Source organism: Panthera onca, chromosome B1 (assembly GCF_046562875.1).
Source record: "Panthera onca isolate mPanOnc1 chromosome B1, mPanOnc1 haplotype 2, whole genome shotgun sequence".
Lineage (NCBI taxonomy): Eukaryota > Metazoa > Chordata > Mammalia > Carnivora > Felidae > Panthera > Panthera onca.
The window spans coordinates 119,250,761-119,277,093 of record NC_138342.1 but is presented as its reverse complement, the minus strand read 5'-3'; the positions used below and the strand labels follow the sequence as shown (position 1 = coordinate 119,277,093).

Genomic DNA, 26,333 nt, shown 5'->3' with positions numbered 1-26,333 from the left:
GTGATAAGATTCAAAGGAAACAAATTTATTTTAAAAAAGATACACATATATGGATCAGTGTCTTCTAAGCATCGACCCCTTTTAAGCATTTTTTAATGGCTATTTTTATTTTTGAGAGAGAACAGAGCTATGAATGGGGGAAGGACAGAGAGAGGGGGGACACAGAATCCAAAGCAGGCTCCAGGCTCTGAGCTGTCAGCACAGAGCCTGATGCGGGGCTCGAACTCACAAACTGAGATCGTGACCTGAGCTGAAGTCAGACACTCAACCGACTGAGCCACCCAGGCGCCCCAGCATAGACCCCTTTTAAAGGGCACATGTTTTCACAATCCTTCACTCCCCCATAGTGTGACATAAATTAGTTTTATTATGATGTTGCTTACATGTACACTGTCAGGTATAAATTCCTCAAGTTTCACCTATATAAAACTGATACAAAACAAAATCCACTTACACGAATACAATTACAAAGTCAAAAAATTCAAATTAAAAGCAAAGAAAAGGAAATGTATAAATGTTATTTTCTACCTTATGTTAGAAGATTTGGCTACCCAGAGTTAATTACAACACAAAGAAGTATCATTAACTATGAAGTTTATCACTCTAGAACCCCTTCAGTATTTTTGTTAACATGTTTAACATGTTCTCCACATAGTATAAAATGCCATTCTGTGTTTTAGAAAATTTTTAAAACATGGCATTTGGCATCATTGGCTTAGTTTTTCACTTGTGTTGTCTTGACTTAGCTGCATTGTCAGGTCAATAAATTTAAATTTTTGAATAATGTCAAAGAGCATATGATTATTATTTTAGCAAATTAAAAATATTTTTACAGTTACTTATTGGAACTAATATTTGAGCTTGATATTATTTATCATTATTCAGGGTTTGGTTTTTCTTTTTTCTTAAAGTTTGAAAGTAATCCTATTCTGTTGAAACTTAGGTGAATATAATATCACTTTCTATTTTGACCCTTTGTGGCTTAAATGAAAAGATCAAGGGAAATAATATAGAATTTAATATTTTCAGAGTAAAATGAATCAAATATAGTATTTTCAGAAAGTATAAATCACCACTAGGCAAGTAAGCAAAAGTAGAAGCAAAGATTAGGTAATAAGTCTAGAAGAAATATTAAAGTAATTGTGAAATTATATCCTCAAAAAGGAAGAAGGGGGCCAAGAATTGAATAGCAGTCTTTGATACGCTTACAAACAATTTGGAGAAGGAGAGTGAATGTCTTCTCTTAATACTGATGAAATGGGACAAATAAAGAAATTTTATATTAACTACTATAAATACTGTGGATTTATAATATAACTTTGCTCAAAACCTGCTTTTCCCAAATTGTGTACAATTTGTGTAATATGCGTTATGTGGTCATATAAGTTTTAGAAACTAAGAATATCCTAACTTTTGACATAAGGAAGCATATTTGCTTGCCTGTTAAAGGTTTTGAGAACTTCTACATGTAAAAACCTTTTTCTAACTTTAATACTTTGTTTTCCAGACATACTTGACTACAGAATTCTTTCCCCCTAATGATAATTACTGTTTCATAAGACGGTATGGGAAATGATACTCTAAAAGAGAATCAGGTTGCCATATACTCTAATATATCCTCATTTTTCCTGTGATTAAACAATAACAGCCGTCAAGCTATATGATACACATTTCACTCATCTCTAATCCATTGTGAATTATTTATAATCTGCACAAGTTAATGATTTGAAAACTCTGAAAGTTTGCAGTGTAAGAAATAGATGTAACAATGGGTCTAGACATAATACAACAACAAAACTATATTATATTTATAGAGACACTTTACAGAATTGTTTTTTTTCAGTTCTTACCTTCTCACAGAACCCTTTGTACTTAGATCACCTATAATAAAAGTATCTTTTTATTTTACCTAAAATAGTTAATATTTACCTTTAATTCACACCATGGACCATTTCTTTTACTTTATAATCTTTAAAAACATGTTCCATGAGAAAAAAAATCTCTTTTTCAGCTACTGCTTAAAATAAATATAAGGGCAAGGTTTGAGGAAAACGGATTGTCCTTTATTTAAAAAATGAAAAAGAACAAAACAGACCCTTTCTTCTGGTCATAACAGAAGCTAACATTTTGGACATCTGGCCTTTGCTGTACATGGTATTATTTAATCATCACTGTCCTTTGAGGTCTGTGAGCTTGAATAACTTGCTTTTCCTAGGTGTCACTAGAGTAAGTGGCAGAATCAGGAATAAATCTCAGGTCTTTCTGGCTCCAAATTACATGCTTGTAACCACTGTTGTAGACTTCTTGAGAAACAAAGCAGAGTGGAAATTAGTGGGGAAAGATCACCATAATCTGGCAACTCAGAGTCACTTAAAGTTTTACTATATTTCCTTTGTTCTTTTCGGTGCAAAATATATACACTAATTGGGTTCAAACTGTCAAAAGTTTCGTATGCTTTTTTTTTTTTTTAACTTTTGTGTCACTAAAGTTTTTTTAGAAACATATGAAACTACAGTCCTTTCTTAAAATTATCACTGGTTTCTGTTACTTCTCTAGTTCTCACTTCTTTTTCTTTTAATTCATCAAGCCAAATCACAACCATTTTGGTTTTTACTGTTTTTCACTGTGAGGGCCATTTCATTGATCATTTCACATGTAATTCATTACTTTAACAAAAATCTCTCCTAAATACTGCTCGATATGCCTACATCTTTGCCTAAGAAAGATTATTTTCTTTAAAAAAACAAAATAACAAAAAACTCTTGCTGGAAATGACACGGTGTTGCAAATCCATGAAAAGGCTCTCTTGTCGGTTCATTCTTCCAGTTGTTTTTCTGCATTTCCTGGCCATTGAGGTGTGAAGTACTCCAGGTTATTGACTGAGATTATGAAATCTCTTTGCTGGATGTATTTAATTAAATGTATGAGCTATTTAACATGTAGGCGTAGTTGAACTACAATACAAATTAGTGAACTGAGTAGCTAAGATCTATCAGCAATTTCTTAGAAATCTATTGCTGTAGCTATCGTCCTCAGTTTTTGTTTTTTAGTTTATAAAGATATATGTATAGTGTACACCTTATCTGACTTTGAAGTTTCCTGTTCTAGTTTTAAAGTATCTTATTCTTAATTCAGCAGTTTTGATGGAAAAAATTATGGCAACAAGTTGGCTGACTTTTCTATAGTTGATTATAATCATTCTATTAATATTTTAAGAATGTGCATAGAAAAAGCATGTCTGCTTATTCCCTACACGTTGTGGATATGCTTTATTTGAGCTTCTGGTAATGTAAAACATTTATGTTTAAATGAATTGAGAATAATACATTCGGTTTGAAGAGCGATTAGTAATTTTTTATTTATCAGCAGTATGATTCTTTTTCCCTTCATTTAGATATGAAGTAAATTTTCAAGATGGTATTGATTGTGGAGGTGCATACATTAAACTCCTAGCAGACACTGATGGTTTGAATCTGGTATGATATTTTAATGTTTAAGAAAACCGTATTAAAGTTTATAATATTTTTAAGAAGCAATTGATAAAGCTGAAATTTTTATTTTAACTGAAATTGAAAAGAACCTTAAAAATCTTTGTCCAAATGAGTCTGTATAGTTTTCAGAGTGCGCCTTCCAGTTTCATATGCAGCTATGTTACTTGATGGCATCAGTTTTGTAATCTTTAGCAAAATAATAGTTTGCTGTGTCTATAAGTAAAAAAATAACATGGTGCTTATAAATGTCATGGAAAGATCAGCTTAGAGTTATTTTCTTTACAAATTAAGAATCATAAGTTTGTTCAGAGAAGTAAAATAACGGAGCAAAGCAGTAAAACGAAATGGTCAAACCACCAAATATAAAAGGTGGGCCAGTTCAGGAGTTGGCAGTCCCCAAAAATAACAGGTTAAAAATATTTTCATAATGAAGCAAGTGTATTAGAACTGTTTTGAAGGTTGGAGGCGTTTCTTGTAGCATTCTCCTATAGGGGGCTGTATCAGGGCTTCTGCATATAATGGACATAAGATAAATGAGGCATCAATGAGATATTTGTCAGAATGCATGGCTATGCCGAGGCCGTGAAACATATTAGAGTTAGGTAAAGGGGAGGCCGTTTGTAGTATATGTTGAAGGTTTTGGGTATTGAAAGGTGACTGTCACTCAAAGCTATAATGACATAATGAAATTAAGTGCCAGGTATTTTTCTAAGCACTTTACCTGATTAACTCAGTAAGTCCTCAGAGAAACCTTTAAGGTAGGTACTATTATTATCTCCATACTTGAGAGGTGATGAAACAGGACTATAGCAAAACCAAGAAATTTGTTCAGGGCCATATACAGCTGGTTAAGTGGCAGTGGTAGCATTTGTATCCCATTATCTGACAACGGATCCCATGCTTTGAACCAACAGGCCATGCCAGATAAAGAGAAATTACTGGTAGTAAGATAGGGAGCATGTCTCTGTGTCTGTTTTTATGTCTGAGTCTCTCTTCACCATGTGCTCAGGAAGGTCATTTTCTGGTATCTTCTTGAAAAATAGTAATGGGTAATCATTAAGGTCATTAGTGTGCTTTTCTCTATGCTTAAATTTTCTGAACAAAATATTAATAGTTCAGATTTAATTTAATAAAGTAATTCAAGTTATTATGATGTTGCTAGGGTGGTTTCAGCATCTCCTACATCTTCAAGAAGTAGCATGTGCATTTTTAAAAAATCTATTTTTGAAGTAAAACTTTTTTCCACATCCTTTATTGTCACTTGTGTCAAATGATTCTTTGGTGAATTAGCATTCAATAGATCTTCATAACCTCTACCCGGTTGGATAGAATAGAAAAATTCATTAAATACTCTAATTCTGGACTAATCCCTACACTCATCTCTCTTTGAAGGAAAACTTTTATGATAAAACATCCTATACCATTATGTTTGGACCAGATAAATGTGGAGAAGATTATAAACTTCATTTTATCTTCAGACATAAACATCCCAAAACTGGAGTTTTTGAAGAGAAACATGCCAAACCTCCAGATGTAGACCTTAAAAAGTTCTTTACAGACAGGAAGACTCATCTTTATACCCTTGGTATATCCTTTTAATTCATTCATTAATTCAAAAATATTTGCTGACTACCTTTATTTCATGGCAAGGGATTTGGGAGAAATAAACATTGATCCTACCCTTGAGGCGCTTATCTTTTTAGGATAATTATAATGCATATAGTGCAGGTAGAAAGTAAAATGCCATATGAGAGGTGCAGATGAGGTACAGTTAAGAGTTCAAAATCAATATTACTTCCAGTTTGGAGACACAGAGAAAACGTTTTGTTTTTTTATCTTTAATTTTTTTTTAATGTTTATTTATTTGAGAAAGAGAGAGAGAGAGAGAGAGCGCGAGCATGAGTGGGGGAAGGGCAGAGAGAGAAGGAGACACAGAATCTGAAGTAGGCTCCAGGCTCTGAGCTGTCAGCACAGAGCCTGACGTGGGGCTTGAACTCACAGGCTGCGAGATCATGACCTGAGCCGAAGTTGGATGCTCAACCAACTGAGCCACCCAGGCGCCCCCAGAGAAAACTTAGAGATTATATATTAACTAGTCTTGAAATGTAGATGGAACCTGGAAGATAGGAGAAGAAAAGGAAATTTGAGGTGATATGACATTAGTGGTACTATAAGAATAGAAAAGATTAAAAAGGAAAAAGTTCTTGATGCCAAGCTAAGAAACTTGGACTTTACAAGTAGTTGAATTATTGTTACTTCCTACCTCATGGTAGTTGTAGCACATATTTAAACTTGGAAAGGGAAAGTATTGAGCAACCATTATATTAACGTACTTAGCTTTACTTTGTAAATAGGAGTTTGCATAGACATTGATCGGGAGGAACGTTGTAAGGAATTGATTCTCCTCTTCCCAAGTACATACAGTTATGGAGCTTTGATGTGTCGATGATTATTTAAGATCACAGCGTGTCAGAATCTGAAGGACAGCTCTATCCAAGACGAAGATATTTCAGTTCTCTTTCCAAAGACTTCAGTGGCAGAAACATTGAAGTTGTCTGCCAAGGCAATGACCAATTTTATTTTTAATGTCCGCATTTATATCAAAGAGTTTTTTCTAAAGTTGGAAAATAGAACTGGATGTTTTGAGGAACGTAAAGTAAAAGTAATGAGAAGTTATAACTAGAATAGAACAAATAAATTTCATTAGACTTTGTACAAATTTGGGGAAAAGCAACTTGGTATAATATATCAAAGACTGTAAGAGGATTATGTGTTTTGAAACCACAATTCCATTTTAAGGAATTTATCCAAAGAAAATAATCCAAAAGAAAGAAAATGAGCTATGTGTGGAAATAATACTGTAAATTTAAAGCAACCCAAATGTTATAGTAGGAATTTTATATGCAGTACAAAAATGATAACTATGAAAATATTTAGCAACAAGGGAAAATGTTTACAATATTAAAATGTTAAAAGAAAATGAGATATAAAGTGGAAGTAGATTATTGTAGGGGCCACTAGGCAAATTATGCAAGCAAATAGAAAGACCAGGAAAAAAAAAGAACTAATTGTCATTAGTCACCTGATACATACCATGCTCTGTGCTAGGTACTTGGTTTAGAACCATCATGTGAGGTGAACAGTTTCTTTCTATTGTACCTTAACTTAGGTTAAGTAACTCGCTCTAGGAAATAAAAGTAATTGGTAGATCTAGAATTGAAATTCAAGTCTGACTCTTAAACACTTGCTTTCTTACTACTATACACAAAAACTTTGTAGTACTAGGATTATTGAATGACTTTAAAAATTTTTCCTGTAGGGGTGCCTGGGTGGCTCAGTGGGTTGGGTGACTGACTTTGGCTCAGGTCATGATCTCGCAGTTTGTGAGTTTGAGCCCCGCGTCAGCTCTGTGCTGACAGCTCAGAGCCTGGAGCCTACTTCAGATTCTGTGTCTCCCCCTCCCTCTACCCCTCCCCTGATCATGCTCTGTGTCTCTCTGTCTCTCAATAATAAATAAATGTTAAAAAAATTTTTTTTAAATTTTTTCCTGTACTACTAATATATTTTTGTAACATTATTTTATAGTTGTTCTAAGAACTTTACAGAGTACACCTTTAAAGGCATAAAATCCAATGTCTTTTATTGTAAATTCATTTAAAATATTTTAATACAGTTTTAGACAAAGGTGTCTTTTCACATATTAGGATTTGTCGTGTGCTTTTTTGTTTTTTCATGGTAATTTTTAAACATTTCAGTTGCAGAATTTATTCAGAACATTCTTTTCAAGATTTTTCTTGAGAAATGCCTTTTTTGAATTAGGAAGAATCTAGTACTTTTTTACATTTAAGATCTTACTCTTAGCTCTGCTTAAATCTTGACTTTTTCCCTACGTACTAATATAGTTTTATAATCTCAGCTGCAGTAGAAGAGGAAATATTGGAGAAAAAAGGGAGAAAACACAGAGTGTTGCATTATATGAATTTGTATATAAATTACAGTATTTGATTTTGGTATAAGTAATTTGGCATTGTTTTTACTGAAACCTCTAGAGATTGTTCTTGCTTTAGAACTATTTCTTCAGAACGTGGTAGCCCGCTTACTAATTAAGTCAGGACAATCCTGACATTCATCGATAGCTCCTACTTCTTTAGCTTATTGAAAAGCACATGTTAGACATCTGTTTTCATCTAACATTCCTTCCAAAGATCTAAAATTTACCCAGTGACCATACCATCCAAGTTTACAGTGGAGAGAGCTTTTATTTTGTCATTACAAGGGATAAGGGGTCCTTTATGAAACTTGGCTTGGATAGTTAATTAGTTTTAGAGATGGGGGAGGAGCAGAAGGAGAAAGAGAGAGTGAATCTTTTTTTTTTTTTTTAACTTTTTTTAATGTTTATTTTTGAGAGAGAGACAGAGCATGAGTGGGGATGGGGAAGGGGCAGAGAGAGAGAGGGAGACACAGAATCTGAAGCAGGCTCCAGGCTCTGAGCTTTCAGCGCAGAGCCTGACATGGGGCTCCAACTCAAGAGCTGTGAGATCATGATCTGAGCCGAAGTCAGATGCTTAACCAAATCAGCCACCCAGGTGCCCCTGGAAAGAGAGAATCTTAAGCAGGCTCCATGCTGGGCTTGATCTCACAACTGTGAGATTATGACCTGATCTGAAATCAAGAGTCAGATGCTTAACCAACTGAGCTATCCAGGTGCCCCTGGCTTGGGTACTTTTAGAGAGCTAACATTCACCTCCAAACAAACATATGTGTAAACTTGAATATTTTCCATCAACCTTAAGATATTTTACACTACAGTGTATGTATCATTGAATTTGAAATATCATTAACTTGAAAATTTTCTAGGAAATGGTAGTCATGCATCAATGTTAATTTCTTGATTTGGGTGACTAGATTGAAGTTATATAGGAGAATGTCCTTGTTTGTAGGAAATATGCATTAAAACATTCAGGGATGATGTGTATGAGGTTAGTAAATTAATTTCAAGTGGTTCATGAAAAAATAAAGTTCTTCATAGTGTACTTGCAAGTTTTGAAGTTTGAGATAGTTTCAAAAAAGTTATTTTAGAATACTGAAGAAGATTGGGTTGCCTTCTGTGATAATAAAAAAGTGAAGCTCACTGGTTGTGTGAGTCCCAAACTGAGTTAGCTATTGGATATTCTTTATTTGAGAAGTAATGGAGCATTTTATTAAATTATTACTTAAGACAAATTTTTCCCTTTGGTTTTAGGAAGCACTGTACCTAGTGATCTCAGCATATTTTGATTTAATATTTGATTGTAATTCCTCTATTTCTGGTTAATAAAAAATTCTACTCACGAAATTTAGGGTAGTTTTTTATTTAGAAGATTATTTTTAAAATGTCAGTCATTATAGGTGTTATTTATTTAAATTGGTCTTTAGTGATGAATCCAGATGACACATTTGAAGTATTAATTGATCAAATAGTTGTAAACCAAGGAAGCCTACTAGAAGATGTGGTTCCTCCTATCAATCCTCCCAAAGAAATTGAAGATCCCAGTGACAAAAAGCCTGATGAATGGGATGAAAGAGCAAAAATCCCTGATCTTTCTGCTGTCAAACCAGAAGACTGGTAAGCAAAGAATTCAGTAGCAAAGCATTAGTTGGTATAATTCAGTAATGAGATATTACATATAAGTCAAGTTTACAACCAGTGAAACATATTCCTTTAAACGTCAAAATTACTTATTTTGACTATTTGGGGTGAAATAATTTTCTAAAATAGACTTTGTATTTCCTTGCCTTTTAATTATCTTAATTTTCATTTTAATTAATATTTTTTCAACATTTTTTCAATATTTTTTTTATGTTTCCAATGCTGTGGGTGGGGGGCATTCCATGAATCTAAGACACCGACACTTTAATTTTAATTCCTAGTTTGATCTTTATCATGTATGTGTGTGCACATCTTATATAGTTAGTTTTTTCAGTTAATGATTACTGGTTTTAAAATAGACATATGTTCAGCATCTTCTAAAGCCATATAGGATTCACTCATACTAAATTCCTTAGCTGAGTATTTGTGTTGTTTTCATTCTATAGGATTATGAGTGTCTGCCTTAAAAGAAATGTATTCAGATCCTGAGTTTCCATAGCTTTGAGTTCAGGTGGTGAGAGATGCCTGCTAACTCACTCTAACTCACCGAGTTCCTAAGGATCAGGAATCTGGGTGTGGCTAGCAGACTGGTTCTGGCTCAGGCTCTCTCCTGAGGTCAGAGTTCAGCATTCATCTGAAGGTCTGACTCTGGCTACTGGAGGATCTGCTTTGCTTTATAACTGGCTAACGTGGCTGTTGTCAAGAAGTTTCAGTGCCTTGCCACTTGAGCCTCTCCTTAGTGTGCTCATGACGTGGCTGATGCCCCCCCTCCCCAGAGGGAGTGACCCCAGAGGGGGAGAGAGCACAGCCACAGGGCTTGTAACATCTTTTTATAACCTAATCTCAGAAGTGACGTGTCATCACTTCAGCTGTATTCTGTTTGCCACAAGACTAACTCTGCCTGGTACATTTAGGAGGGAACTACACAAAGGTGTAAATATTAACTATGGTTTTACTATTTATTTTTGAGAGAGAGAGAGAGAGAGAGAAACAGAGTGTGAGTGGGAGAGGGGCAGAGAGAGAGGGAGACACAGAATATAAAGCAGGCTCCAGGTTCTGAGCTGTCAGCACAGAGCCCAATACAGGGCTTGAACTCAGAAACCTCAAGATCATGACCTAAGCTGAAGTCAGATGCTTAACTGATTAAGCAACCCAGGTGCCCCACTAAGTATGATTTTTAAAAGTTCTTTTCTTAGTTTACTAAGAGTTTTTTTTTTTCCATGATTGGGTGTTGGATTTTGTAAAGTACTTTTGTGCATGCATTGAGATGACCATGTGGGTTTTCTCTTTTCTTCTTTTTTAAAAAATTTTAGAGAGAGAAAGTAAGAGGTGGACAGGGTAAGAGAGAATCTTAAGCAGGCTCCATGCTCCGCGTGGAGCCCAATGTAGGGCTCGATCCCGTGATGGTGAGATCATGACCTGAACCAAAATCAAGAGTCAGACACTGAACTAACTGAGCCACCCAGGTGCCCCTCTTTTATTTGCTTAGTATGGTGAATTATATTGATTGATTTTCAATACTAGACTAAACTTACAGTCCACTTGGTCAGCAAGTGTTGCCCTTTTTATATTTGCTGGATTCTTAAATTTTTTTTTTAATGTTTATTTATTTTTGAGAGAAAGAGTGCAAGCAGGGGAGGGGCAGAGAGAGAGAGGGAGACACAGAACTTGAAATTGGCTCCAGGCTCTGAGCTATCAGCACAGAGCCCAACACGGGGCTTGAACTCGGGAACAGTGAGGTATTTGTCTTTGATGATTCATGATTTGATTGTCTTACCTAAGAAATCTTTGTCCAAATGAATGCCACAAAGATTTGCTTTTTTTTTTTCCTAGACAAATAATTTTGACTAAAACTCTGTTCTAAGTTAATTGTATGTAGTGTGAGATCTAAATCAAGATCAATTTTTAAAAATAAGGATGTCTAATTGTGCCAGCACCTCTTATCATCATTAATGTCTATAATGATCTATGCTGATAACTTTTATCTTACTTATAATATGGTAATTTGTGGGGTTTTTTTGATGAATCTAGCTACAGGTTTATCGATTTTATTGACCTTTTTGAAGAACTGGCTTTTGTTTTATTTTTTTTCCCTCTATTGACCTTTGTTAAATTTTGTTATTTGTTTCCTTCTTCTTACTTTGGACTTAATTTGCTTCATTTTTTTGGGGGGGGGGCCTTATTTAGAAAATCTTTTCTGACAGAAGCAGCTGTAAATTTTCTCTAAACACTGCTCTAAGTGTGTTTTACAAATATATGTCACTTATAAGAACATTCAGTTCATACCGTTTTCTAATTTCATTAGTGATTTTTTTCTTTAATCCATGTGTTTTTATATGTGTTGCTTTGTTGGCAATTATTTATGGATTTTCCAGATACGATTTTCATTTTGACTCCAAATTTTTAATTCTGTGGTCAGAAAATTTACAAATGTCAATTGCATCAGGGTTGGTGAAAGCATCTACATATTTACTGGTTTTCAGTCTATTCTCTTACTGAGAGAAAAGTTTTAAAATCTTTTGATGGATTGGTATCCCCTTTGAGTTCTGTTAGTTTTGCTTCATGTATTTGAAGATCTGTCACTACTTCTATTCGTAGTACTTCATGACCTCTTGAGGAACTAACCGTTTTATTATTATAGAATAATATCCTTCTTTATAAACTCTTGTAATACTCTTGTCTTGATGTCTACTTAGTCTCATACTAAGTCAACAAACACTTCTGGTTTCTTTTAAATCATATTTCCATTGAGTATTATTTTCCTTTGTTTAACCTATATATGCCTTTGTTTTTAAAGTCATTTTCTTGTAGGCAACCTATATGTGGTTCGTGTGTTTTAATTGGAGTGTTTTAAATTGTCTACATTTAATGTAATTATTAATATGATTGGATAGAAACATACTTGTTTTCTTGCCACTTGTGTTGTTTGTCCCATATATTCTGTGGTACTTTATAAAATATTTTTCCTGACTTCTTTTAGATTGAGTTATTTTGTTTTATTTTATTTTTAGTCTTGTATTCTTTCTTTCCTGTTGGCATATTGCCTTTTCCTCTGTGGTTTATTGTTTTAGTGGTTGCTCTAGGGTTTACAGAATTTTGCATTTCTAACTGACTTCAGTCTACTCTCAACTAATATTATATCACTTTATGTCTAAGTTAATCTTATCAGGGTCTTGTCATTTTCTCCTCCATTCTTTGTGCTATTATCATACATTTATGTCTATCTATTCTATGAAGGCCACACACATTTATTCTTCACTCAGTATATTTTAGTCAGACAGTTATTAGGGGAAAAGTTGTTTTATTTACCCACATAGTTACCACTTAGGATACTCTTTTTGTGTAGATACACATTTTCATCTGTTACTATTTTTCTTCTGCCTGATAAAAATTCTCTCAATGTATTGTGGTACATGTCTGCTGTCATTGAATCCTCTCAACTTTTAAGTATCTGAAATTTCTTTATTTTCCTTAATTTTTTAAAATGTTTATTTATTTTTGAGAGAGAGAGAGAGAGAGAGAGAGAGAGCGAGCACGAGCAGGGGAGGGACAGAGCGAGAGGGAGACACAGAATCCAAAGCAGGCTCCAGGCTCTGAGCTGTCAGCACAGAGCCTGAAGTAGGGCTTAAGCTCACGAACTGTGAGATTATGACCTGAGCCGAAAGTGGGACTCTTAGCCAACTGAGCCACCCAGGCACCCCTGTTTTCCTTAATTTTTGAAAGGTGTTTTCACCATTATAGGTTGATAATTATTTTTAAAGTCATTTCTTGAGTTGTCTTGAGGCTTGCGTTGTTTCCAGTGAGAAGTCAGTTGTTATTCCCATCTTTTTTCTCCTTTACCTAATATGTAATTTTTTTTTCTGTTTGGTGTTAAGATTTATTGTTACTAGTTTTCAACAATTAGATAGTGTTGTGCCGTGGTTGTGGTTGTGTGTGTGTGTGTGTGTGTGTGTGTGTGTGTGTGTGTATGCTTGCCTTGCTTTCCAGCTTTTTGGAATGTGACTGTATAGTTTGTATCAACTTTGGATAATATTTGTCCTCGTTTTTTTTCAGTATTTTTTCCATTTCACTTTTAGAGCGAGAGAGTGCGGCCAAGTGGGGGAATGGGGCCAAGGGAGAGAGAATCCTAAGCAGGCTCCACACACAGTGCAGGGGGCCCAATGCAGGGCTCAATCCCATGACCCTGGGATCATGACCTGAGCCAAAATCAGGAGTGGGCCACTCAACCAACTGACTGAGCCATCCAGGCACCTCCTAGCCTTTATTTCTGTAAATATTTATATGTGCCTCTCCATCTCTTTTTTTGGGACACCAAGTAAATGTAAGACTGCTTTATGTTGTCTCACAGGTCACTGAGTGTCTGTTCACTTTTTTAAGCCAATTTCTCTCTCTCTGCTTCATTTTAGAAAGTGTCGACTCTGTTTCTTCAAGCTCTTGTGTGTAAACATTGGGGTTACTACTGACTCAGAAATTGAGTGTTGCTCCTGGATAACCAAAAGTGTTTCCTTGTTAATTCTCTTGTAGATAAAGAGAGATCCTGATTTATCATAAAAATGTCTTTGCATTCAAGCAAATAGTATCATAGGGAAGTAACTTCTACAAGGAAGAAATAACAGTATGGTTTTTTTTTAATTAATAAAAAGTCACTATTAATGCATAATTTTCATGAATTCATACTTTCAGAAATGGTAGGAGTACCTCCCTCCATGTGGATTTTCTTCCATTGTTTCATATTTCTTTACCTATAAAGAGTAAGCCTGGGAAGTAAGTTTGCCCTGAAATGAAAGAAACTGCTACAAATAAGCTCTTTCTGATTGGTGATGCATGTTAGAATTTGTTTTATAAGCTGATAAAGGAAATGCTCCCTTAAATTTTAAATTCTCGTTACTCTGAGCCCTGAGAGACTCAAAATTGATAGCAGGCAAGTATAAGTCTTTACATATAGAGAGTTGATTATTTGAGTTTATTTTGTTATGTAGATCTGTTTGAAAAATTACATGTAACCTCTTGTTTAAAATTTGTACTTTTCTATAAAGATGAAAATTATACTAGTAGTTTTATTCAGTACTTACTATGATTATGTTTATATACTTGAGAATTTATTTTCTAAGTATAATTTTTAATGAAAATATAAAAGTAATAGAATTAAATATGGAGAGTTTAAAAAAGAATAATATTAGAGTAAGGAAGACCTTTCCTAATATGACATAAAATTTAAGAATCATAAAAGAAAATATTAATAAATTTCAACACAGAAAATGAATTATTTGAGTATAACCAAAAAAACACCTATCATAAACTATATCAAAAAATACATGAGAAACAGGAAAAAATATTTTCAATTCAGACAGCTAATTGCATGTTAATTTCTAATATATTCCAGGATATTCATTATAGAATTATTTGTAATAGTAAATTTTTAGAAATACTAAATGTCCCTCAAGAGTAGTTAGTCTAAATAAATTATGGTATAGCCACAAATTAGAAAACTGTACAACAGTTAAGAATGAAGCAGATACATATTATATAAAACAGGTCTCACAGAGCAGTCTTGGCACATAGTAGGCTTCCAATATGTGTTTGTTGATGAATTGATGAGTTTTTAAGTAAACAAAAACATACTCTGTATAGAATGCTATCATTTGCATAAAAAAACCCAGTATATACCTATGTGCGTGTATGCATGGGGCACAACAGGGAATATATACATAAGAAAGTAACAAGTTAGCAGAAGATTTTGGTGGATGAGAAAAGGGGGAGATAGTAGACACAAAGACAGAAGGGTAGGAAATACCTTTTGGTATCTTCTGACTTCTGTAACATATGCATTTCTAAACGTTTTGAATAACTAATACTTGGCACAAAATACTGTATTTTCAGGGATGAAAGTGAACCTGCCCAAATAGAAGATTTAAGTGCTGTGAAGCCTGATGGCTGGCTTGATGATGAACCAAAATTTATTCCAGATCCTAATGCTGAGAAACCTGATGACTGGTAAACACTCTTCATCCTCAGCTGTCAATTTCATCCATTTCTTACTTGCTTTTTGTTACTGACTGGCTGACAGGAGAGACGTGAGGTTACTATATTTGCTTTGTTCTAATTTCCTAAGGAATGAAGACATGGATGGAGAATGGGAGGCACCTCGTATTTCTAATCCAGCATGTCAAATTGGGTGTGGTGAGTGGACACCTCCCATGATAGATAACCCCAAATACAAAGGAGTGTGGAGACCTCCAATGATAGATAATCCTAACTACCAGGTAATAACCCACTTCTTCCAATTCCATAGTAAAGTTTAAAATGCTGTGATATTTCTGTTATATATTTAGTTATTGATAATGCTGTGTTAACTTTTAGAAATTTGATTTGTAATAGTATACTTTAGCTATCTTAAGCCAAAGGAGGGGTGCCTGGGTGGCACTCAGTTGGTTAAGTGTCCGGCTTTTGTTTCAGTTCAGGTCATTATCTCAAGGTTCGTGAGTTCAAGCCCCACATGGGGCTCTGCACTGACAGCACAGAACCTGCTTGGGATTCTCTCTCTCCCTTGCTCTCTGTCCCTCCCCAGTATGTGCACAGTCACTCTCTCTCTCTCTCTCTCCCACAGAATAAAGAAACTTAAAAAAAAGAAAATAGACTCCAACTAATTTATTTAAAACATTTTTTAATGTTTATTTATGTTTTGAGAAAGAGACAGAGTGTGAGCAGGGGAGGGGCAGACAGAGAGGGAGACACAGACTCTGAAGCAGGCTCTAGGCTCTGAGCTGTCAGCACAGAGACGGACACGGGGCTCGAACTCATGAACGGTGAGATCATGACCTGAGCTGAAGTCAGACGCTTAACTGAGTCACCCAGGTGCCCCTAATTTATTTAAAAAAAGTAAGGTACTCTTGGGGCGCCTAGGTGGCTCAGTCATTTGGGAATCTGACTTTTGATTTCAGCTGGGGTCCATCTCCCATGGTTTGTGGGATCGAGCCCCGTGTGAGGCTCTGTGCTGAGGGCATGGAGACTGCTTAGGACTGCGCTGCCCCTCTCCTGCTCATACTCTCTCTCTCTCAAAATAAATAAACTTTGGGGTGCCTGGGTGGCTCAGTGGATCAAGCGTCTAACTCTTGATTTCAGCTCAGGTCATGATCTCATGGGTTCATGAGTTTGAGCCCCGCATCAGGCTGTGCACGGACAGTGCAGAGCCTACTTGGGATTCTTTTTCTCTCCCTCTCTCTCTGCCCCTCCCCTACTCGTTCTCTCTCTCTCTCACACACAATAAATAAACTTTTAAATAAATAAACAAACAAAAAGAAATGCAGAATCTCAGGTCTCAAACCTACTGAGTCTAAGTCTGCATTAAAAAAAAAAAAAAAGTATTCTTGGGGCACTGGCCAGCTCAGTGCATAGAGCATGTGACTGTTGGGGTCACATAAGTACAAGCCCCACGTTGGGCATAGTCTACTTTAAAAAAAAAAAGTAAAATATTCTTTATGTAATTTTCTGGAGGAATAATATTAAGAACTAAACATCAGTCACTTCATACTATATTTTTCTCTGTTAATCGATGATCACTCTGGAACCAAGTTCCAGTTTAGAATTAAATATAAGAAATGAGTTCTGATCAGGAGACCTCACATTGTACATTTTAGTAATTGATGCCTGTGCTTAAATGATGTGCTCCTTATTTTCTGGTGTTATTAAACTTTGGCTTTTTTTCAATAATATCAGATGTCTTTTGAGTGTACCTGGATTTTGGGGTCGAATCTCTATGTTATGCATTTAACCCTGTAGTTTTATCTAATTATTCATTGACATTTTCTAACATTTATTATACATAGGCAATTGCATATTCTAATTGTTTCCTGTGAGGTTTTTTTCATAGCATTTATTACAGAATGCTTATTTTGGTAACTTTTTAAATGTCTGTCTCTTTCACTACTTTAAATTTAATAATAGAGGAACCATGTCTCTCTTGATCATCACTCTATCCCTAGTATCTAGCATAGTGCCTGGTGCAGAATAGACATACATGATGGAAGAGTGAGTGAGTCAGTAATCATATTGTTGAATTTTTTTGATTTGGCTGAGTTTAGTCATTTAAGATTTAATGGAACTTTTATGTTGAATTTTTTTCTGAGGTGCAGAAAAACATATCCATACCCATCATTGGTATATGTTAAAGGAATGGCTTCATATTTAGCATACAGTAATCTCTCTGATTTGGGCAATTTTAATGACTTCTTGCTTTTAATAACTTTGCTAAAGGTAAAAAATATTGTCTAAAATGGTATCACTTGTGAAATTTAATTACTCAAGTTTCTTTGTGTATTGGATTTTCACTTTGCCGTTTTTGGAGTTTAAAGTCAGTTTTATTCATAGGGAATATTGTGTACAGAATGAGAAGAAAAGTTTTTCTTTCCAATGACTTGCTGATGAATTAACATCAGATAAGATTTTCTTTTTTCTCCAAATAGTACTGCTGATTTCATTCAACAGCAACAACTTCTTGAATAGCATTTATAATGACATTATTTTATTTGAAAATGTCTTTAATTATTTTTTCTTCCAGGGAATCTGGAGTCCTCGAAAAATTCCTAACCCAGATTATTTTGAGGATGATCATCCATTTCTTCTGACTTCTTTCCGTGCTCTTGGTTTAGAGCTTTGGTCTATGACCTCTAATATCTACTTTGATAATTTTATTATCTGTTCAGAAAAGGAAATAGCAGATCGCTGGGCTGCAGATGGTTGGGGAGTGAAAATAATGATAGCAAATGCTAATGAGGTACAGTATTTACCATAGAATAATAATAAGACTTCGTCCTGGTTATAGGTTATACAAATGGCCCTAAAAGGTAAATAAATATGTAGTCATTAGTAAATGCCAAAGAAATATACTTAAATAATTTTATGTAGGTAAAATAGTTAGCTTTACTATAACTTCATCATGAACTATATACTGAACTGTATGTGTGTACATTTTTCACTCATTAAATTATGATAGCATAATGTGATTTAATTGCTTACTTGCTATTTATAAGGAGACTACTTAATATCTTTGTCACCTTATCAATTCAAGGCCTAAGTAGTAACAGCAATCTAAATATTATTCTTTATTCATTGTAACTACTTTTCACTTAGAGGAGTACAGGGAACTTTAAAATTTATTATTATTAAATTGTGTTCCAGTATTTTTTACCCAAATCTTAACATTATTTAGAAACATTAAGCTAAGTATTTCAACATAATGCATCTTGGAGAATTTATCTTTAAAATCAATTACTGTAAAGAAAAGTACCTCACGTTTGGTTTCTTTGGACATTAGCAAAAGCCATCAAAAGAGTAGGTAAAGAGATTTGCACTTTGAAACTTTCTTAACTAAAGCTTTTAATGAATTTATATTTTATTTTAATAAGAGAAACAATTTCCTTTTGTATGAAATTTGTTAATAAAAAAGAAAACGCAGTAATTCCCAGGTTGATCTTATTAATAAGTTATTTAAAAGTAAAGAATGAGGGGCACCTGGTGGCTCAGTTGGTTAAGCATCCAACTCTTGATTTTGGCTCAGGACATGATCTCGCAGTGTGGGTTTGAGCCCTGCGTTGGGCTCTGCATTGACTACGCAGAGACTGCTTCGGATTCTGTGTCTCCCTCTCTCTGTGTCTCTCCCTTGCTCTCTCTCTCTCTCTCTCTCTCTAATAAATAAATAAATAAAGAGTTATCAGAGCATTATATACTTCTAAATGAAAGAGAATACATCCATAGAGAGGAGTTCTATCCTGAAGTTTACTAAAAAATAAAATTGTCATAATTCTTGCTGGTAAGTTAGTAATTTCTACCTACATAGTAACATCTTCTACTACAAAGTTTCAAACAGTGATACATGCTAATAGAGTTTAAATTGTGCAGTGCATAAGATGGGAAAATAAAGTATTTTTCGCTTAGAAGTTCATCACTCCTTAATATGAAACACCTACATAAAATAAGTTGTTTTTAATAGACTGCATTTCCTAATGAATGTTCATAAAATCTGAATTTCATGTTTATGCCTATTTCTTCTATAGCCTGGTGTATTTAAACAGTTAATGGTAGCTGCTGAAGAGCGCCCATGGCTTTGGCTCATTTATCTTGTGACGGCAGGGCTTCCAGTAGCATTAATTGCTTTATTTTGTTGGCCAAGAAAAGTCAAGGTAAAGAAATTGAATTTCGTTCAACTTAAAATAAATCTCTTAGTATGCAGGGGTTCTATGAATTGAGCAAGTGATTTCTTAAGAGTAGTAAGCTAAATAAATTTCCTGTAAGTTTTTACTGTGTTCACTATGTTTAATATCAGTTATTGCAAAAAAAAAAAAAAAACTTTTTAAAAAATAGGGCTTTGCTTTCACTAAAAATAGCTTCTGTTAAACTACTACAGAAAAAATATGAAGAGTCAGAGTATAAAAAAACTGACATATGTAAACCACAAACAAAGGGAGCACTAGAGCAAGAAGTGAAGGAAAAGAAAGCCATCCTGGAGAAACCAGTTGACTTGGGAGAAGAAAAAAAGCAAAGTGATGGTGAAAGTCTTGAAAAAGGTAGGATAATGATATCAAGTTATAACAGGAGTCCTTCCCTCCCACCCCACCCCCCACCCCCACGGCAAAGCTTGTAAAAAGAGCAGATTATCTAGTAGACAATAGCTGTTGCACTTGCTTATTGTCAAATATGTACCTTCTGAATCCCCAGAAGGTGCATGCCTGGGGCAGAGAGGAGTGATGGCCCCTGGCCTGGGTTTGCACCCTGATAGCCATCTGCTTACCGATTTTGTTCTCTAAGAAGAAAGAGATTTAGCTATCTTTCAGTTGCTTGGGAGCCTGGATCCAGCGTGTCCTAGCTTTTTGCAGGGACTTTTCTTACCTCCAAGAACATAGATGAGATGGGAGGTACAGAGAGCACAGCCTCTGAAGGAGAGGACTAGGTTTAAGGCAGGTGATTGCAGGAACAAATTCAATAGCAAGTCTTTCAGTGGCTGTCGTCTATCAGATAGTCTATCATACAGAATGAGTAATTTAATGTCCCAGAAGGATTGCTGAATTATATGTCTCCTTCCCACCCTACACTAAACTCCTAAAGATGTTAGAACTGAAGAACTGAGGCTTTTTGGTGGGTCTCCATTGAGACTTTCTTTCACTCATCTAGGTAGAAATAAAACTATTGATATTTGCCAGGTGTCCCAAGTCAGGTTCCAGATTGAGCCCCCTACAACTTAAATTATGCCTTGTGCACTGTTTTTAACTTAAGAGTTGATGAAAGAGTTGACTTAAAAATCGTACTCTCAAAAAAATACACACACATGTATATTTACATATATTATATATATGACATTGTGTGTCCATATATATACACATACACACAGATATATTTGCTTTTCATATTACATGTAAACTAAATGCTTAAGAATTTCTTAAGCCTGTCCCTTCCCTCAAATATGATGATTTATTTATAAAATATGGTAAAATAATGAGTATTTGCATTAATTTTTAGAAATTTCTAATAGTAGAAATTGCTTTTAAATATTGGAATCTAAATAAATCCCCCTTACTACATTCAATACTTCTCAGTAGCAAAATTCTAATTCAAGTCTTTGCCTGTAATAAAAATCTATATTCTAGAAGAGGAAGGTGAACCTGAGGAAAAGAGTGAAGAAGAAATCGAAATCATTGAAGGACAAGAAGAAGGTAATAAATCAAATAAACCTGGATCAGAGGATGAGGTAAGCAGCTCTTTAATGGAAGATAAACCATTTTTTATGTATGACTGTTATCCATAAACTATTTTAGTAAAAGCAGTCTGGTTTGTGGAGAATTTTTTCCGTGTTTCTCCCAGGTTTCATAGGAGCCTCCATATTGTTTTTAAAATGTATCCATAGGGGCGCCTGGGTGGCTCAGTCGGTTAAGCGTCCGACTTCGGCTCAGGTCACGATCTCGCGGTCCGTGAGTTCGAGCCCCGCGTCGGGCTCTCTGCTGACAGCTCAGAGCCTGGAGCCTGTTTCAGATTCTGTGTCTCCCTCTCTCTGACCCTCCCCCATTCATGCTCTGTCTCTCTCTGTCTCAAAAATAAATAAACATTAAGAAAAAAAATGTATCCATAAAGAAGGCAAGAAAATAATTTAATCATCTTAACCCCTGATAAGAAACAGCATAAAGGGTGGGGTTTACAAAATCCAGAGAGCTGCATCTGTAAAATATTATGACTTTATCATTAAAGTATTCTGTTGAAAATGATTATAAACAGACCACTTGAATATTTAAAAGGTAATTCTGTTTATTATAAGACAGTTTTCTTTACACCTATTATAAAAACATTCTTTTTGTCTGGATAATTTATTGTCACATTTTGTAATATTTCATTCATTGGGTAGTTGAGTACTATCTGCCTGATACGGTGGTTTGTTTGTTTTTTTTTCAAAGCTTTAATAAACTAGTTTTCCCATTAATTTGATCCATCTACCCCTCTACCCCTTTTTGTATCCTGATATATAACAGAACTTTCCACAGTGCCTCTTTTTAGGCAGTTATGGAATCTGAAACCATCCAGGATATGAGTCAGAACCAGAGCTTTCTCTTTTTGCCCAGCATGTACCAAAGGCCTATTTTCTCTATTTGCTAGCCCTTAGGAGCTACGTGATCTTACCCCAGTCACCGTCCTCACCACCCTCATTACTCAGTGCTGGTAGGGTAAAAGCGCAGTTTTGCCTGGTCTACTACATGGGATGACATAAAGTTTCTATTTTGTGAGTTTGAAGAAATCTCTCCAACTTGTTTCATCGTTACCTGTTTTCTAAAGCTTATTCAGTATATATACTTGGTGACTGGTCTTCATTGCCTCTTGAGGTTTTAGGGGAACCTTGGTCTGAATATCTGTATCTAGAGGAAGCTGGGTGAAGATAATTTCCTCCAGGATAGGATTTTAAACAGTCATTGTTTCACCTGTCACTCTCTTAATAATAATACTTGCACTCATTCATTTGAATATGTGTCTAGTTATATTTTGCTTCACAAAATATTTTGTGCACCTTTAAAAATATCTTGGGGCACCTGGGCGGCTCAGTCGGTTTAAGCATCTGGCTTTTGATTTTGGCTCAGGTCACAATCTTACGGTTGTGGGATTGAGTCCCACGTTGGGCTCCATGCTGGGCGTGGAGCTTGGTTCGGATTCTCTCTCTCCTTCTCTCTCTGCCCCTCCCCTGCTTGCTCTCTCACTTTTAGAAAAATAAAACAAAACAAAAAAAAAAAACTGAATTCCGTCTTTGTCTTTTACTCTTCTTTTATGTCAGTGAGCTAAAATTAGCCAACTTTTTATATAGTATGACCTTGAAAAGTAGTGTTTTGTATAACACCATATAATACCTTCATTTTTTTTTTTTTTTTTTTTTTTTGAGAAGGGGGCGCAAATGAGTGAGAGGCAGAGAGAGAGAGGGAGAGAGAAAGAGAATCCCACAAGGGGCAGAGAGAGAGAGAGAGAGAGAGAGAAGCAGGGCTCATGTGAAGCAGGGCTCGAGATCATCCAATGCAGGGCTGAAATTCACAGACTATGAGATCATGACCTGAGCTGAAGTCAGATGCTTAACCAACTGAGCCACCCAGGCGCCCCCTTCATTATTTTATTTTGTTACACGAGTTTAATTCATGTATGAATGCTTGTTCTGGAAGGATAAGGAAAGAAAAACCCCAAATTATAAACCTGATGTTTCCTTTTCTGCCTCCTAATTTTTCTCAAAGTACTGTATGCCAGAAGTTCTGAAAAAGTCTCTATAAATCCAGCTCAGCAATTCATTACTTATGGAACTATTGTGATGAAGTTAGTGTTGACTATCCCACAATGAAAATGTCATACAACCTTTAGTTAACTATGACACTGAGATTAAATTCTAAATGATAAAATAAAATCATGAGTAGAGTTGTTAGCAGTATTTCTTGTCAGATGCATATTTGGTAAGCAGAGTTATTCTAAAATGTAATCATGCCAAAAGATGAACAAAACACATTAATTTATGTACACATTTTTGATCAGCTTCATGAATTAAAGAACACATATAAGGTAGCGTTTGATTGTTACATTTTAAAGAATAAGAAATATTTACTACTATCTACCAGTTACCCATTGTATGAAAATAAACATTTGCATAATTCTTTCTCCAGATGAAGGAAGCAGATGAGAGCACAGGATCTGGAGATGGGCCAGTGAAGTCAGTACGCAAAAGAAGAGTGCGAAAGGAATAAACTAAATTCAAGTATTTTTAATTCGTGAGCGAGATATTTGGCATTCTAAAATCAGTGTGCCATATCTGAACTTGAGTCACCTGCACATTTTTCTAATACCTAGCAATGTTATTCTTTCAGACATTTATTTTAGTCTTTCTTTTCAGGAGAAAAAAAAAAAAAAAACCAAACTTTGAAGTTACCTGGTCTTTGAATTTAGAATAAAAAAGAGTGGCACGTTGTATATCAGATTTAAGAGAATAATGTCATTAGATGTTACAGAGTTTTAATAGTTTGGAGAAAGAAGTTTTGGTTTGTACAGAGCAAAATAATATGCAGCAGCTTCACGGCTATTGGAAAATCAGTTATTGGAATTTCCTCTTAAAACAGCTCGACGACAATATAACCGGCAGTTGTACAACGAAAACGAGAGTGTGTTCTGTTGTACAGAGCTAAACGCAATAAAGTTTCTGTATGCTTGTTTGATTCTATCAACAACTGAAAGTGTCGTATGTGGCCCCCATTTGCCTAGTTGTGTCAAATTATAGTTATGGTCCATTGTTCGCTTAAATTATAGATTCCGTTAAAGAGGTGTTTTGTTGACGAGCCAACAAAACAAATGTCTAAGTGTCATTCGTAGAATCACTGGTTAATAGTGCATCGTATTTTACATCTGAATACAAAGATAATAGCTTCATCAAAATAAAATGGTGTACAGATGTTTTTTCAGCTTTTATAATTGTTTTATGCCAGAATGGCTTTTACCCTGCTCAGAAGATTGCTTATGCATACATCGCTCTTGAAAAGAAAATTTAAACATTTTTTCTTTTTTAAATTATACCCTCTTGAATAGGAAAATTATTGAGGGGGGGGCTTGAAATTATTTTCTTTTTTCTTGTCATTAAGAAATTCTAATATCAATTATCATGCTTTGTATTTTTATCTTGCTTTTTTCCTGAAATTCAAATCCATTTTAAGTCTGTTATATCATCTGGCTTCAAAGCTGTCTCTAAGGTAGATAGCAGATACTGCTCCTCTTTTTAAAGTAGTTATCAGAAATCACAGAAGTGCATCATAGTGGAGCTGTGTCATTCCATTTAAAATATTTTAAGAACTTTTTATGTTTGGGGAACAGGTTAGGCCCTTTGGAAGAGGATCTGAATCTTTGAGACCACAGAACCACTTTAATGCTAGCTATCTAGGGAACTAGTTAGGTAATATCACACTAGTTGGGTAGTATTTTGGATTTCTTCATGGACATATACACCCCCATTCTTGGGCAAGCCCCAGCTAAGTTCCCATACAGCCTGCTCCCCAGTAGTATAGTTAGAGCGTATGTATAAGTAAAATGAGTGTCTTACTTCTCTTTTTTACTAAAATTAAGCCAAACAGCCAGTAATACTATTCACTCCTTATTTTAGAGAGTGAAAATAGGTGCTTTATTCTCTTTGCTGTGTACTGACTTTCATAATTTGATGGTAGAAAATCTTAATACATAGTTAACCATATTTTGTATTTATTTAATACTACCTGAACTTTATACAAAAAAACCTGGCAAGGACTCCCTTTCTTACTTTGTATTTGGAATGTCCAAATGAACTAGACATACTGAGTGATTCTAGAGAATGTTTCCAAAAGTAAACCGCTACTTCAGGACATAAATCCTTCCGTAAGTTTATGGAAACCTTCTAGCCTAACAAGTGTCTTGTATGTGAACATTTATTTCTAAATATTGAGTAAAGCTTTTTTTTTTTTTTTTTTTTTTTTTTTTTACTTTCTTGGTTGCAGATTCATTTTAACTTCAGTGTTTGGTTAAACCCCATGAGCTTGCAGTGCTAACATCTGAGCAACCAGTTTTGCCAGCTCACTCTTACTTCCTGTGGCTGTACCCTCCGTGGATGTATCATGGCTGATAGGTTTAACCAAAACTTAAACCCGTACAAACATGTGTACCAGATCCATGCAGTAGACAAAGCATTGAGTCTTCCTTAATAACAAGATGGCTTTTTTCCTTTTACCATCCTAATCTGACTTTGTTTAAAAATAACTTAAATTTTATCCTTTTCTCTAATAAAGAAAAATAAGTGTATTTTGCTTTTCTTTATTTTAGTTGGCCTTTTTAGAGGCTTTTTAACTTGACCAGGCTAAAATAGATTCCTTTTCCTTGAATACCTTTTTTTAAAAGTTTTTTTTTTACGTTTATTTAGAGGGAGAGAGGGACACAGTGGGAACAGGGTAGGGGCAGAGAGAGGGAGACACAGAATCTGAAGCAGGCTCCAGACTCTGAGCTGTCAGCACAGAGCCCTACGTGGGGCTCAAATCACAAACCGTGAGATCACGACCTGAGCCAAAGTTGGGTGCTTAACTGACTGAGCCACCCAGGTGCCCCGTCTCTCTTAGGATTCTTAAACAAACTTGAATGTAATGATATTTTCTGTTCTTTCATAATTTGCAAGTGATCTTAAGTAATCTCTTTGTCTTTGCTGGTAATTTTGATAATTTCAGATTGAAGAAATACCTGCAGACAACCACTAGAGGGTGTTACCTCAAAAGAGAGAAAAACAGTTACTGGGAAAAGTGAAGAAAGGTTTTACTTTCTAAAGAATTAAGATCAATTTTGCTTTGCTTTGGACTGCAAAGTTAATTTTGGATTCTATAATTCACCTCTCATTTATCTTTTGGAAAAAGGACTAGATCAAACGGAAGAGTAATGGACAGGAACAGAAATGTGACACTATAAACTGGTGGGGGTTACATGTTTAGATGATTTTGGTTACTTTTCTGCAAAAATTTTTGTTGCTACACATACAATTCAAAAAAGTCAAAAAAAATCTGTGAAAAGCAAAAGTGTTTTCATGTTTGACACCAAAATTCATTTGGCAACCAAACCTGACCTCCCTGACAGGCTTTTTATAGCATTTATCATGCTTATTAAATTCATATATTTGATACAAAAATGTAAATGTGTTGGATTACAAGTGCTGC

At 35.0% G+C, this 26,333-nt stretch overlaps 1 protein-coding gene across 2 annotated transcripts in view; it reads left to right on the top strand.

Moving 5' to 3' along the window:
* CLGN (calmegin) overlaps positions 1–23,839 on the top strand; it is a 56,282-nt gene extending 32,443 nt beyond the window's left edge. For both annotated transcript variants that reach the window (XM_060654129.3, XM_060654130.3), the window contains exons 6-15: positions 3,395–3,476; positions 4,884–5,076; positions 8,907–9,096; positions 15,001–15,114; positions 15,233–15,383; positions 17,678–17,893; positions 19,173–19,298; positions 19,523–19,682; positions 20,760–20,860; positions 23,289–23,839. In XM_060654129.3, the coding sequence (XP_060510112.1) occupies positions 3,395–3,476; positions 4,884–5,076; positions 8,907–9,096; positions 15,001–15,114; positions 15,233–15,383; positions 17,678–17,893; positions 19,173–19,298; positions 19,523–19,682; positions 20,760–20,860; positions 23,289–23,369 (1,414 nt within the window). In that variant the 3' untranslated portion in view covers positions 23,370–23,839. The remainder of the gene's footprint in view (positions 1–3,394; positions 3,477–4,883; positions 5,077–8,906; positions 9,097–15,000; positions 15,115–15,232; positions 15,384–17,677; positions 17,894–19,172; positions 19,299–19,522; positions 19,683–20,759; positions 20,861–23,288) is intronic.
* Positions 23,840–26,333: the final 2,494 nt, after the last annotated feature.